We start from the raw sequence: 15,979 nt of genomic DNA, 5'->3' as shown, positions 1-15,979 counted from the left end.
CTTTGGTTGGAGGGGCCAAAACAGAGAATATACTTTTTTCAGCAAGTAATGTGCAAACTCGACCAAGCCAATGCGTGGGTACATGCTATGTACCCACGAAGAAAGAAAAAAAGTACAAAAACGAAAAATATGGTCCGTACGTCCATCCGCCTTAATTACGTACTGTTTGAACAACAGTTGCACCCTGCCAACATGACAACACATTACGTCTATTAATTACGTACTATTGCAATTTACTTTAAATCTTTCAACCCTTTAGACTGATGAAAAAGAGTTAACTGTTTCCAGGTGATAAAATAACTACTTTGCTTTGTCCCGATAATGACAATGTCAAGATTTGATTTAAACATGAAAAACAGTTTGCTGCGACTTGTTCAATTCCCGTCATCAGCAATTGGCATGAATTATGGAATCATGACATGCTCTGCCTTGCATAGAACCATTTTCTAAAATTTGAGGCTGCGCTTGGTTATGCCATGTTCTCTTTGCCAAATATTGGAAAAGACAACCTTGGAAAGGTCTCGGAACTCTTTGGCAAGTAGTAAGTAACTCCATATAAAAACACAGTGAAAATATGGATAGTTTCCAAAACATCAGGTAAACCTTGTGGAATTACATAACTTACTCTGTTGCCTCTGTTGGACTTTTTTTTATTAGCTGCGCCACCAAAGGAGGATGGAGGTTATGGTTTCACCCCTGTCTGTTTGTCTGTTTGTTACTTGGCAAAAAATTTTTTTTTTAACAAGTATGTTGATCACTCCGGTTTGTGTGTGTGTGTGTGTGTGTGTGTGTGTGTGTGTGTGTGTGTGTGTGTGTGTGTGTGTGTGTGTGTGTGTGTGTGTGTGTGTGTTCGTCTGTCCGCTCACTTATACTTGCCTACAGGTCACAATTTTAAACCGATCTTCACGAAACTTCACCAAATGGTAGAGTTCGGGGTCCGACAAAATCCTGTATATTTTTGAGGTCAAAAGGTCAACATAGGCTAAAGGTCAACAACAATTTAAAATCTCTTAAATCATCAATTTTCATCCGATTGACTTGGAGTTTGAATGGGATTTTTTATATCAGCTTACTGAATTCAACCTCAAACTATTTTTGAGATCAGCATAGGTCAAAAGGTCAACATAGGCCAAAGGTCAACGACAATTTCAAATTTCTAAAATCCTCAATTTTAATCCGATTGACTTGAAACTTGAATAGGATTTTCATATCAGCTAACTGAATTCAACCACCAACTATTTTTGAGATCAGCATTGGCTAAAAGGTCAACATAGGCCAAAGATCAACAGTAATTTCAAATTTCTAAAATCCTTAATTTTCATCCAATTCACTTGAAATTTGAATGGGACTTACATATCAGCAAACTGAATTCAACCACCAACTATTTTTGAGATCAACATAAGCCAAAGGTCAACAACAACTTCAATTTTGTCTGTTTGTCTGTCTGTCTGTTTATCTGTGAACAAGATATTTCAATAAGTTGTGGACAGATTCGGATGATATTTGGCAGAGATGTAGCGTATGTGACAAGGACGAAATGATTCAATTTTCGTGAAGATCCGGATTTGGATCCGGCTGCTAGAATTTTAAAAGTTATTTTTCACCATTGGGAGATAGGGGCAAAAACGATATATAGCAATATATCTCAAAAGGTTGTTCACATATTTGGACGAAACTTGGTGGACAGGTTGGGTATGAGACAAGGATTAATCAATTCGATTTTGGTGAAGATCTGAATATGGATTCGGATACGAGAATTGTTTAATTTTAAGTGATTCTTCACCATTGAGAGATCGGGGGGAAAGCGATATTTAACATGATATTTAAAAAAGTTATGGACGAGTTATGAATAAACGTGGTGGATGAGTTGGTTCGATGACAAGAACAAGCCGATTAGATTTTGGTTCAGGTCCGAATCCAGATCAGGCCTATCAGTGTCAGGATACAAAACCTAAACTGCTCAGCCTGGTGGTATCTTGTTCTTGTTCACAGACAAACAAACAGACAAACAGACAGGTGTGAAAACATAACCTCCATCCACCTTCAATGGCGGAGGTAACCAGTGAATTTTGATTTGTACGTGGTTTTTGGATGAGTTCCTGACGTGTAACCTCCTTCAACTGCAACAGTGTTTCGTTTGATCTCGCCAGTTATGAATAAAAAAAAGTTAATTTGGAAAAATTGTTTCTGCATGATGAGTAATTAATGTAAATGTAGCATTATTTGTTAGGGGGTGAATACTTTTGCAGGCCACTGTACAGCTCCAAACTTTGGCATTTCTGGTAAATGTTGGAACTTGGTGGAAACATATTTTGTGCAATGTTATAAGCCATTCTGAATGATTACGGGACTTAACTTTCTCTGGCACTTACAAAACAAGAAATAAAAAGTCCAACAGAGTCATAACGTTATGTTGTTTCATTCGACAATTTTTGCCTGATATTGTGGCAACTATCCATATTTTCACTGTGTTTTTATATGGAGTTACTTACTACTTGCCAAAGAGTTCCGAGACCTTTCTGAGGTTGTCTTTTCCAATATTTGGCAAAGAGAACATGGCATAACCAAGCGCAGCCTCAAATTTTAGAAAATGGTTCTATGCAAGGCAGAGCATGTCATGATTCCATAATTCATGCCAATTGCTGATGGCGGAAATTGAACAAGTCGCAGCAAACTACTTTTCATGCTTAAAACAAATCTTGGCATTGTCATTATCGGGACAAAGCAAAGTAGTTATTTTGTCACCTGAAAACAGTTAACTCTTTTTCAGCAGTCTAAAGGGTTCCACTTGTTTTTCTAGTAATATATATATATATACACACACAGGTTGAACCCCCTAACTTGACTGGGAAGCAAGGCACAGATTGAGTCTCACCCCAGCAATTGCTGCACAACCTGTTAGCAACAAGTGTAGCCTGCCACGCTGACACATTGTCTCTGCCCTGCTCCTCGACAATTAGGAGGTTGTGTTGGTATCATTTATATGCATGACGTCAGTGTCATGTCATAGGGTTAGTGTGCTTCCTTAGTCAAATATATATTATCTTCTATCTTCTTCTTCTTCTTCTATATATATATAAAAGAAAGTTCTTGTTTGTTTGTTTGTTTGTTTGCACGCACTAATCTCCTGAACAGTGAAAGATAGGAGGAAACCCGTGACACAAAAAATGTCGGTACGGACCTCGGGAAGGTTATAGGCTAGGTGGCGAGGCCGGTCGAGGCCACCTCGGCCGGCCTGGGCCCATTTCACAATAAATCTTCTTCTTCTTTCAATATTCTCTTGAAGTACAACTTATGCACTTCATAGGAATATCTGACTGATTGCAACGCATGCGTCAAAACTATGTACAGAAGATTAAATTCATTCAAAAAAGAACCCAGGCAACGCCGGGTGCATTCAGCTAGTATACTATATAAAGCTATTTCTCACCACCGACTGACTGACTGACTAAATTATATTAATGTTCGGTACCTTCTGTGTGTCGTAGAAAGCTGAAATTTGGCTTGCCGACGGACATCGAAGGCGATACACTGGGTAAAATCACAGAACCGTCAGAAAGCATCCGTAAATGAAAATTTACATTAAAAAAAATGTAAACGCATCCACAAAAAAAAAAAAAAAACCTCAAAATTGTTCTTTGTTGTAATCTCGTAATCTGGAGGTGTAATCTTGAATAAGATCGATTACATCAACAAAATGATGGATATCCCCAAAGATGAAACAAAATTCCAACAAATGGGAAGTGGAGCCAAACACGACAGTACGTCAAGGTTGGAAGGTCAGATCACCAAACGGCTGTTACAGTTCCACAAGTGCGGGGAACTATCTAAGGAGTTATACAACAGAATCAAACCTGTTGGAGCCCAATGTCCAAGAATGTCCGGCTTGCCCAAGACCCACAAATAAAATGTCCCACGAAGACCGATATTGTCCATGGTTGATTCGGCACAACATGAACTGGCCAAGTGGTTGAGAGAGGAACTGCAACTGCTATTGGAGTCACTTTCGCAATTCGTGATCAAAGATTCTTTCACTTTTGCAGAAGCAATTTGTGCTACAACACCGACAAGTGCGGACAACATAATCGCCTCCTTTGACATACAAAGTTTGTTCACGAATGTCCCACTGACGGAGACTATTGATATATGTGCACATCTGCTAGATCACAGTGATCTGGAACATCTGCAGATCTCAGAACAAGTCTTTGTGGAGTTGATGAAAACAGCAACGAGAGGCGAGTGGGATTTCGTTTCAACAACATCATGTATGTCCAAACAGACGGAGTCGCCATGGGTTCTCCATTCGGCCTGGTTCTTGCGAATATCCTTGTGGGTTATCACGAAATGCAGAAACTTACTGGTCGGCAAGGTGTGGATGCTCCCATCCTATACTATAGGTATGTTGATGACATTTTTGCTTTGTTTGGGTCTCAGGTGGCATGTGATGCATTCTTGACAAAGCTCAACATTCTCCATCCAGCGCTGAAGTTCATGGAGCTGGAATCTTCAACCGCTTTACCTTTCTTGGACATGTTGGTTAAAAGATCTGCACGTGGTTTCACTACATCCATCTACCGGAAGCCTACCTTCACTGGGCAGTATACTCTCTGGGATTCCTACAGCTCCACGAGATACAAAATCGCCTTGATCTATATATATATATATATAAACATTTAAACATTTTCTTCCTTTTTTTAACCAGCAAGGTTTTTCTGAAAACACACGCTGGGAACATCAGTTTTAAATTCTCTCAATGTAGTCCTGTGGGTGATCAATGATCATGCCAGAGCTTATGCCCAAAAACAAAGGTTCCCCTTAAAATATATTCCATCTTTGCCATGTCCTCCCATGCCCCCCAAGTGGTTGCGAGAGGTCCTGCAACTGCTGGGAGGTGACCAAACAGATCGTAGATTGGCACGGAACAAATACATAACTCCGCACGCTAACGATAGAAATGGGTCGGTGGGTTCTTCACACAGCCAGGGGGTTGAGATGGCAAGACTAAAACAAAAGACACCAACCAGTATTTCTTCTTTGTCTTCTTGTTAGTGCACCTGGAACGAAGTTCAGGTGAGCTTATGCGAATGCGCGTCGTCCGTCAGTCCGTATAAACACCTGAAACTTCTTCTCCGAAACCACTGATGGGATTGCGACCAAATTTGGCACAAAATATATTTGTTGTGTTGTGACAAAAGTTTGTTCACGGCATTTAAAAAATCGTGGTCTAAGGGGGTCTACTGGGGGTCAAAGTGGATCCAGGTTTGACCCTCCAAAATAGGAATTTGCTTTTTCCTCTGAAACTAGACACACGATTTCGATGAAACTTGATCACAAACTTCATCACCTGTGATGTACCAAAGTTTGTTCACGGCACGAAGAAAATCGAAGTCTATGGGGGTCAAAGTGCGTCAAGGTTTGACCCCCCAAAATAGTTATTTGCTTTCTTCTCTGAAACTAAACACACGATTTCGATGAAACCTGATCACAACCTTCATCACCCGTGATGTACCAATGTTTGCTCAAGGTATTAAAAAAATTGGGGTCTGAGGAAGTATACGTGATGGGGGGAAGGGGAGGAGTGGGGGGTTTCCCCCCAAAATAAGTATTTTTTTCTTTGTTTGTTTAAAGTCATGATTATGTTAGTATGATTCTACATGCTGCCCTGTCTCGAGCAACCATTGAAATTGGTTTAAAATACCTTTAGTCAGTGCAGTATACTGTTAATTCTACCAGGTGAGCGCCAGAGGTATTGCCCCTATTTTTTTGCGTAGGCCTATATAGCACAAGGCTGCGAGTGGCATCATTGGCTTAAGGTGCAACTGTGCCGCTCATGCAGTGCCCCCTGTAGGTAAGAGCAGGAATTTTGAATTTTTTTCAGGGAGCCGGCAATGCGAGGGTGCTTACCTGTCGGACCTAGATCATCATGGTAGCTCTGGAGGGGGTAGAGAGGGGGAGGTGTTGACACGGGAACACTAAACAGAGGAACGGAGCATATTTATATTAAGCACTAAGCACGTGCTTAATATAGAAAATGGTCGAAGCAGCACGAGCACGTCCCTATTGTGAGTCCAGGAGCGGGCACAGCGAACACTTTGCCTTCGTCGTTTTGTTCTCCACCCCAAACCCTCGTGTTGATACGGGAACACTAAACAGAGGAACGGAGCATATTTATATTAAGCACTAAGAACGTGCTTAATATAGAAAATGGTCGAAGCAGCACGAGCACGTCCCTATTGTGAGTCCAGGAGCGGGCACAGCGAACACTTTGCCTTCGTGGTTTTGTTCTCCACCCCAAACCCTCGTATCGTGATGCAGAGACCACCGGTTGCACCCGCTGGGAGTGCTCTCATGTGCACGAGATCTTCGCCATTCACAGGTTGAGCCGTCCCGCCGAAAGGCCGCGCCGGACCATTGTCCCGACCTGTGTGACCGTGCAACGAACGATCACCAGCAACCGTCGTTTGTGTTTGACACTCCGCGGGGAACCTTCACCGGAGCGTTCGCGGAAAGCTCTTTGGCTGCTGAAAGACACAAAACACGGAGTCACAATTTGCTGACAGATGGAGTGTGCAGGGCTTTCAACACTGAAACAAGACCCTTCTGCTTCATTTGTTTTTCCAAACTTTCTGTCCACGTGAATGAAAAGTGGGATGTTTGTTCTTCTTCTTCTTCATTGTTTTTTTCAGCTCAAGCTCTAATCGACCGAGTGTCACTTTGATAGCGATCCATCAAAGCCGAGAATTTACCCCTAAAAATAATGGGGTTTTGTTGAGTCCTCTGCAGAAGTACATGAATAATTATTTTGGCGTACCTGTAGATCTTTGGCACTTATCTGGCCTTATTATTCGAAGCCGCAAGTCGTGCAAATTAAGGCCGAGGATTAAATAACTAGAGGAACAGATGTTATTTGCAAAAGTTTAGCGAATTTAACAAATTTGAAGCAGACCGCGACCATTCTCGCGCTTGGAGTAATTGTCTTTGCCCTGATTTTTACTCTCCAGGCTATTCTTACACTCGGGGCGATTCTCGCACTCGGGGCGATTCTCGTGCTCGGGGCGATTATCGTGCTTGGGGCGATTCTCACATTAGGGACGATTCTCGCGCTCATGGTGATTCTCGCGCTCAGGGTGATTCTCGCGCTCAGGGTGATTCTCACACTCGGGGCGATTCTCACACTCGGGGCGATTCTCATATTTGGGACGACTCTCACGTTCAGGGCGATTCTCACACTCGGGGCGATTCTCATATATGGGACGATTCTCACATTCAGGGCTATTCTTGCACTCGCGGCAATTCTCACATTAGGGACGATTCTCACGCTCAGGGTGATTCTAGCGCTCAGGGTGATTCCAACGCTCGGGCCGATTTTCACGCTTCGGGTGATTCTCACGCTCAGGGTGATTCCTATGCTCGGCACGATATTTGCGATTAGGGTGGTTCTCACGCTTAGGGAGATTCTCGCGCTGGGGCGGTTCTTGTGCTTAGGGCGATTCTCACTTTCGGGACGGTTCTCGTGCTCGGGACGATTTTCACTCCAGAGACAACTCTCGCCCTGGGGCGGTTCTCACCCTCAGGGTGGTTCTCGCGCTCAGAGTGATTCTCGCGCTCAGGGTGATTCCAATGCTCGGGCCGATTTTCGCGCTTAGGGTGATTCTCGCGCTGGGGCGGATCTTGTGCTCGCGCCGATTCTCACTTTCGGGACGATTCTCGTGCTCGGGGCGGGTCTCACTCTAGAGACGACTCTCGCCCTGGGGCGGTTCTCACCCTCAGTGTGGTTCTCTCACTCAGGGTGATTCTCATGCTCAGGGTGATTCCTACGCTCGGGGCGATTTTCGCGATTAGGGTGGTTCTCTTGCTTAGGGAGATTCTCACGCTGGGGTGGTTCTTGTGTTCGAGGTGATTCTCACTTTCGGGACGGTTCTCATGCTAGGGGCGATTCTCACTTTCGGGACATTTCTCGTGCTCGAGGCGATTCTCACTCTAGAGACGACTCTCGCCCTGGGGCGGTTCTCTCCCCCAGGGCGGTTCTCCCGCTCAGGGTGATTCTCACGCTCAGGGTGATTCCTATGCTCGGGACGATTTTCGTGCTCGGGGTGATTCTCACTCTCGAGATGTCTCTTGCCCTGGGGCGGTTCTCACCCTTAGGGCAGTTATCGAGCTCAGGGCCTCACGCTCAGGGTGATTCCTACGCTCGGGACAATTTTCACACTTAGGGTGGATCTCGTGCCTCTGGAGATTCTCGCCCTGGGGCGGTTCTTGTGCTCGGGGCGATTCTCACTTTCGGGACGATTCTTGTGCTTGGGGCGATTCTCACTCCAGAGACGACTCTCGTGCTCGGGGTGATTCTCACTCTGGAGACGACTCTCGCCCTCAGGGCAGTTCTCAAGGTCAGGATGATTCTCGCGATCAGGGTGATTCCTACACTTGGGACGATTTTCGCGCTAAGGGTGGTTCTCACGCTTCGGGAGATTCTCGCGCTGGGGTGGTTCTCGCGTCGGGGTGGTTCTTGTGCTCAGGGCGATTCTCACTTTCGGGACGATTCTCGTGCTTGGGGCAATTCTCGCCCTCAAGGTGATCCCGACGCTCGGGCCGATTTTCGCACTTAGGGTGATTCTTGCACTGGGTTGGTTTCTCATGCTCAGGGTGATGCCGACGCTCGAGACGATTTTCGTGCTTAGTGTGATTCTCGTGCTTAGGGTGAATCTTGCGCTTAGGGCGATTCTCGCACTTAGGGTGATTCCTATGCTCGGGACGATTTTCGAGCTTAGGGTGATTCTCGCGCTTAGGGTGATTCTCGCGCTTAGGGTGATTCCTACGCTCGGGACGATTTTCGAGCTCAGGGTGATTCTCGCGCTTAGGGTGATTCTCGCACTTAGGGTGATTCTCGCGCTTAGGGTGATGATTCTCATGCCCAGGGCGATTCCTACACTCGGGACGATTTTCACCCTTAGGGTGATTCTCAAGCTTAGGGTGATTCTCATGCTCAGGGCGATTCCTACGCTCGGGACGATTTTCACACTTCGGGTGATTCTCACGCTCAGGGCGATTCCTACGCTCGGGACGATTCTCGTGCTGGGTGATTCTTGTCCTTTTTTGTTTTTGCTTTTTTTGTACAAGATCGAGGCTCGTGTAAGAGCCAACATTAATCACATAAAAACAAAGTGACACATAAAACATATGATAAATGGAGCGGGAGTCAAAATCGGGATAGACAAGGAGGCACACAAGTACAACAGTATAAAGTTCTCGTGCTCGGGGTGATTCTTGTGCTCGGGGTGATTCTCACGCTCGGGGTGATTCTCGTGCTCGGGTGATTCTCGCGCTCGGGGTGATTCTCGTGCTCGGGGTGATTCTCGCGCTCGGGGTGATTCTCGCGCTCGGGGTGATTCTCGTGCTCGGGGTGATTCTCGCGCTCGGGGTGATTCTCGTGCTCGGGGTGATTCTCGTGCTCGGGGTGATTCTCGCGCTGGGTTGGGCTTTGCCGTCTGATGAACGTAATCATTCACTGTGATTTCCCGGATCCACCGAAGGGGTTCCCCCTTTTGGAAGCGTTCCGACTGTCATCACCGTCGCCTTTCTAACGGTAAAATGTGGAGGCAATTATGTGGGGAAAGAGCCAGCGACAAGTGGAATGATGTACAACGTGAGCCTGCGATGCAAATTCGCATTAACACGTCACTGTCCATGTCCACGGAAGGTAGAGCTACATGTGTGACCCTGAATGTGACATGTCCATAGCTACATGTGTGACCCTGAATTGAGACATGTTAAAGCAGGACAGCTCGGAGATCGTGAACTCGTCTTTGGGTTCGACACCGTCTATCGGATGGATGTTAAGCCGGCTATCCCGTCTTTAGTTGCTGGACGTTAAAGATCCCACGGTGTCCTTCACGAAGAGTAGGCGAGCTATCGCCGGCACCCTGAACAAATTCCTTCCCGGACTACTGCTCGGAAGGCAATGGCAAACCTCCTAGTATAACCCTTGCTGAGAATTTTCCCGTTCGTGTTCAGTTCACGCATTTATGGGGAAACAGTCTTGAAGACATTTCCCAAAAAGTATTCGTTTAGTAGGATTATTCAATATGAAAAGTTAGTTTTCTCTTTTAACAATAACTCGTGTAACTATGACGTCACTCGGTAGCGAGCATACCTCCGCCAGGCTGAACAGGTTACATTTTGTAACCCACTGAGAGGTCAGATCCGTATTGGAATCTTCACCAAAATCGAATCAATTCTTCCTCGTCGCACACCCAACGCCTCCACCAAGTTTCGGCCGAATTCGTCCATAACCTTTTGAGATACCTGGCAGACAGACAGGGGTCTGCTGCAGGGGTCGCTCAAGCTTTTGGGTCTCACTATCTGCCATGATCTTTCTTGGGAAAACCACATTTCCAAGCTGGCCTCCAAAGCCAGTCGCCGACTGGGCATCCTCCGTCGTGCGAAGTCCTTCCTCGGCACACCTGAGCTCCTCACCACATACAAGGCTTTCATCCGCAGCTCAATGGAATACTGTTCTCCCCTATGGGCCGGTGCTCCTGCCTCACACCTAGCTCGGCTTCACGCTGTTGAAACCAAAGCTTTCAGAATTATTGGAATCTCCCGCGATGAAGCTATCTCTGAGGGCCTCTCACTCACTCACCGCAGGCAGGTAGGTGGTCTTTCTGTCTTCTACCGACTCCTCTCCGGCCTTGCACCCCCAGCTCTCTCTGTGCTCTGTCCCCCAAATATTCCTACAGGTCGCACAAGATCTGCCAGCAACCCTCTGATGGTTAAACTGCCGAAATCTCTGCTCTCTGCTCACCTTCACTCTTTCATTCCCCTTTTCTCCTGCCTCTGGAACAAACTCCCTCACTCCAGGTACCAAAGGAGGAGCCTCACCCTAGGTTGTCTGAGTCGCGGAGCTAATAATTGACGCGACCATCGCGCACGACCTGAACGGGACTCGAGTTCGTGACCTGCTCCATGACGACCTCCAAGCTCTTCCGTAGGTCTCTATAGGTGTGAAAAGAGCCGCAGGACGTGGTTTTTCGGTTCCCGCCTGATAGGCCTACTCAGGTAGACCGTAGTTTGAATTCTAGGTGTTGAGCTCCAGCACGAGCCTTTCCCGTGTTCTTCCAGACTCTCGCTCGACGCTCCCACGGATTCGCACGGGAATCTCCAGGTCTCGGACCCGTGGGCGGGGCCTCGTCGCACCCCTGACGAGCACGTGTTCCCCATCCCCGATCGGGATACTCGGCTCCTCGTGGGCGGATGTTGTTACCCCGTTATCGCAAAGCCCCCTCCCGATAACGCCTCGCCCAGATGCTGCTCTCACCGCCCTGCAACACCGAGCCCTCCGAGCGTGGAGCCGACGGTGCGTGAGGGTTCGGGTATCGATCAGAGCCCATCAGCAAGGTGCGCACCCGTCTCGCGCCGTTTCGCGGGTTTTTTGCCCAATTAACACCGAGGTCACCCCTGGTTTGCACTTTTCGGGCAAGAAGACTCGATTATGCGTATTTTGTCATGTGCCGCGGGAGTTTGATGCACGCGACGCCGTGCGCAGGTGATTGTCCGCTCTGCTTGCAGGTGCGTTCGTTTTGAAGCTTCTGTGACCCTCCGCTAACCTTCCGCCGGACCCTCCATCGAATCCGCACCGAAGCCTCCGCCTCCCAGGGTGCGGCGAACGGGCAACCCCCCCCCCCCCCCCACGTGCGGGTGTTAGGGGGGGGGCTGCCATTAGACCTACCATGCGCGATCTCAGCCCCGGCAAAGAAGACCATGTGTTGCACTTCTAGGTGTTCGGCGGTTTCGGCACCACGCCGTCGCCCTTACCGAACGACCCGGCCTAATATGCATCTCCGCTCGCTGTGGACCTTCTTGGTGACCGCGGCCTGTTGTCTCGAGTTCGTCCAAAGTCGGGGTGCGAGTGCTCACGGTGAGTGTGTACAAAAAGCATCGAACTCTAAAATGTAAAATGTCTCCGTAGAGAAGAACCAGAGCTGCGTTTTTAACCACAGTGGCGGATCCATCCTCCTGAGCCGAAGTTTCACGTGTGAGTGCGATGAGTGCGATGTGTGTGCGCGAGATATGTTACCAGCCGTTAATAAATCACCTTTTGCGTGTTCCGTAGTCGAACAAGTGGCGTCAAAGTGTCTGCCCGGTGATGGACGGCGGTTACCGTCTCTCCCTCCCCGAAATACCCCCCTGGACTCCCCGTACCACCTCTCTGTGTCACAACATGGAAGGATTTAACACTTCACAAGACTCCATAAATCATGTCTTAGCATTCCGTTCCTACTGACCTGCTTAGGCTGATTGAGTTGTTGCAGCAAAACACTTACATTGCAGATATAAACTAGAACGGCACTCAATAGAGAGCATACCTCCACCTGGTTGGCCATATCACTCAATGGTGAAGAATCACTTGAAAAATTCTACTAGCTTGATCCAGATCCGGATCTTCACCAAAATTGAATCGATTCTTCCTTGTCACACACACAACCTGCCCAACAAGTTTGGACCTAATCCATCCATAACTTTTTGAGATATCCTGCTATGTATCGTTTTTGGCCCTATCTCCCAATGGTGAATAATCACTTAAAAAATAAATAATTCTCCTTTCCGAATCCATCTTCAGATCTTCACCAAAATCGAATCGAATCGTCCTTGTCAGAAACCCAACCGTTCCACCAAGTTTCGTCCAAATCCATCCATAATTTTTGAGATATCCTGCTATGTATCGTTTTTGGCCCTATCTCCCAATGGTGAAGAATCACTTTTAAAATTCTAGTAGCCGGATCCGGATTTTCACCAAAATCGAATCATTTCGTTCTTTTCACATACGCTACATCTCTGCCAAATTTCATCCGAATCCGTCCACAACTTTTTGAGATATTTTGTTCACAAACTGACAAACTGACAGACAAACGGACAGACAGGAGTGAAAACATAACCTCCATCCACCTTCGGTGGCGGAGGTAAAAAGCTCATTGAGCCAAATACATTATTTACAACGACAATGGATTGTAAATGATTCCGAAATCGCAAAACGAAAGTTAATGAACACAAAACTCATGGACAATGTATTATAATACTGTTTCGAGATGTGGAACAAATGAATGATGTATCAAATAAACATTAAGCTTATTACTCTACAAATAATAGTGCGGTCCATGTATGTCATAATCCATCAAACTATTATATATTAAGAACAAATAAAATCAATAACCTGACAGTCTCGGTATTGCGTTATATAACGTTATAACACTGACATTATATAACGCAGGATTTACTACGAATAACATACCAAGAGTGTCATTCTGCCATATATTATACTGTTCTTGTCATGTGTGATAATTATATTACATTACAAACTAGACTGGAGCGCACACCTCCACCAGGCTGAACAGGTTATGTTTTGTGTCCCACTGATAGGCCGGATCTGGATTCGGACCTGAACCAAAATCTAATTCAGCTTGTTCTTGTCAACGAACCAACTCATCCACCTAGTTTTGTCCTAATCCATCCACAACTTTATAAATGTCATGTTATAAATAGTTTTTGGCCCTATCTCTCAATGGTGAAAAATCACTTAAAATTTTACAAAAATTCTCGTATGTTAGGGTGCTGGCTTGGGATCCTGGGTTCGAATCCCGGTCAATCGTTGAATTAAGGCCAGAGAGGGTTGACTCAGCCTGTCATCCATCCGAGGTCGGCAAAATTGAGTACCAGCTCACTGGTAATCGGGGCACTGCATCAGCAGCACTAACGAGCTTCCAGAAAAATGATGCAACCAGCAGCCACAGGCTGCATACGAAAAACAAACAAACCCAACCTGTCCATCAAGTTTCATCTGAATCCGTCCATAACTTTTTGAGATGTGGAAACAAACAAACAGACAACGGTGAAAACACAACCTCCGTCCACGTTCGGTGGCGCAAGTAAAAAAAAAACTGAAAACAAAAGCTCAATTCGCAATTGGTTCATTAACTTTTAGACAATATCTAGACTTTGAGTGAGGCCTCTTACAAATCCTTTGCTCATCGTATTGTTTTGATAAATATTAAAAGCGATTTTCAATCCATTTTTGAGAATTGAATATATACAGTCCTTCTTTGTGATAAATAGCAGCCAAATATGGAGTAATAATAATAATAACAATGATAATAACATTAATAACTCGAGAGCTCATAGAACACCTTACCCCTTGCAGTCTTGATAAAAAGGACATAGGAAGAGTCTTTTAAAGCCTTTCTTTGCGTTTTGCTGAATCTCACAGTTGCTCTGCCCTCGGCCCATGAGATGGAGTGAATCCTTTTCCATGTGTTGTCACTTCTCGTTATACGAACTTGATACGTTCCACGAAAATAATGTCTATGGCGAAAAATATTTTTTTCATGGAGTTGGTGTTATAAATCGAAGATGCATTCCTGGGGGACATGTTACACAGCGAAACCAAAGCTAACTAAATTCATATAGCCAGTGAGGAGCTGCTTCCCTTTATTTGTGAACCAGAAGCTGCATGCCAAAACTGTCAGTGTATTTATTTGTATGTGTTACATTTGCAAATGTATTTGTCAGGGGAGACAACTCATGTTTTATAGCATTCTTTTTGTCTGAAGTTGTTCTGCTGAGTTATTTATTTCTCGTTTTGTAAGCTGGAAGCGGTATGCCGAGAGGAACGGGCATGTTGAAAGGTTTTGCCGATGCTTTCAATTTACGACTCCCAGGCTCTTGGCAATGTCACAACGTTGATTGATGACAGGATTGGAAACTGGCTGATGTAATGATAGACCCATAGACTTATAACAGAAGGCCATACTTTGAGAATGGCCAGTCATCGTTTTTCATTCCATATTGAATATTTGCAAACCTGTTTACCACCTATCTGACTGTGTGTGTGTGTGTGTGTGTGTGTGTGTGTGTGTGTGTGTGTGTGTGTGTGTGAGCGTACGCTGGACGTCGCTGAGTCCTTGGGCGACCCCTCAGCAGCATCCTGACACACACCACCGTGCGCTATGGAATGAGGTGTTTTTACGGTGGTCGGAATGCAAATCCTGCCACCAACCTCCTTGAGAGAGGACCCAGTACCATTTTGTCGACCTCGGAAGGAGATCAGGCTGAGTCAACCCCACCTGGTATTAACTCAACAGCTGAATGGGATTCAAACTCAGGACCTTAGGATCCCAAGCCCGCCACCCTAACCATTAGGCCAACACCAGGTATACCTGACGAGTTCTGTGTCATTTGATACCCTTTGCCATTGGTTACGTACTGAAGATATCTCACCTAAATGAATGAATACCCACCATAAATACATCAAAATAGAAGGAAAAATAGGGCCAATACCTTTGGGCGCTCACCTGGTAGAATAAAGCAGTATACTACACCACCAAAAGGTATTTTGAACAGTATCACAGTATTTTAAACCAATTTAAATGGTTGCTAGAATACAGGGCAGAATGTAGAATCGTACTTATGTAATCACAAGACTTTAAACATCCAAAAAAATACCTATTTTGGGGGACAACCAGCCTCCCCCCACCCCCCCCCCACCCCCTCCGCCCTTACAACCTCTCCGACCCCGATTTTTCTAATGCTGTGAACAAACATTGGTACATCATGGGTGATGAAGGTTGTAATCAAGTGTCACCAAAATTGTGTGTGCCGTTTCGGGGAAGAGAGAAAATACCTATTGGTACATCATGGGTGATGAAGGTTGTGGTCAAGTTTCATAGAAATTGTGTGTGTAGTTTCAGAGGAAAAAGCAAATTCCTATTTTCGGGGGTTAAACAAACACGGATCCACTTTAACCCCCGATAGACCCCCTTAGACCTCGATTTCTTTTTTAATGCCGTGAATAAACTTGAGTTTCAACCTACCAAATATAATTTTAGCCAAGTTTGGTCACAATCCCATCAGCAGTTTCAGAGAAGAAGTTGCAAGTGTTTACAGACTGACGGACTGACGATGCGCCATTCCATAAGCTCCCCAGAACTAG

The 15,979-nt window shown here is 45.7% G+C and overlaps 1 protein-coding gene across 2 annotated transcripts in view; it reads left to right on the top strand.

Moving 5' to 3' along the window:
- The first annotated feature begins 11,268 nt into the window (after positions 1 to 11,268).
- Positions 11,269 to 15,979, top strand: part of RSPO2 (R-spondin 2) — a 109,354-nt gene continuing 104,643 nt past the window's right edge. The window contains exons 1-2 of one of the 2 annotated variants that reach the window (XM_068097147.2): positions 11,269 to 11,394; positions 11,566 to 11,914. In XM_068097147.2, coding sequence (XP_067953248.1) covers positions 11,758 to 11,914 — 157 coding nt within the window. In that variant the 5' untranslated portion in view covers positions 11,269 to 11,394; positions 11,566 to 11,757. The remainder of the gene's footprint in view (positions 11,395 to 11,565; positions 11,915 to 15,979) is intronic. The other variant, XM_078786822.1, reaches the window with a different exon arrangement.

This window comes from Myxine glutinosa, chromosome 11 (assembly GCF_964187855.1).
Source record: "Myxine glutinosa chromosome 11, kmMyxGlut1.1, whole genome shotgun sequence".
NCBI lineage: Eukaryota > Metazoa > Chordata > Myxini > Myxiniformes > Myxinidae > Myxine > Myxine glutinosa.
Note: the sequence above shows the minus strand (reverse complement) of the source record. Positions and strands in the feature narration are given on the sequence as shown.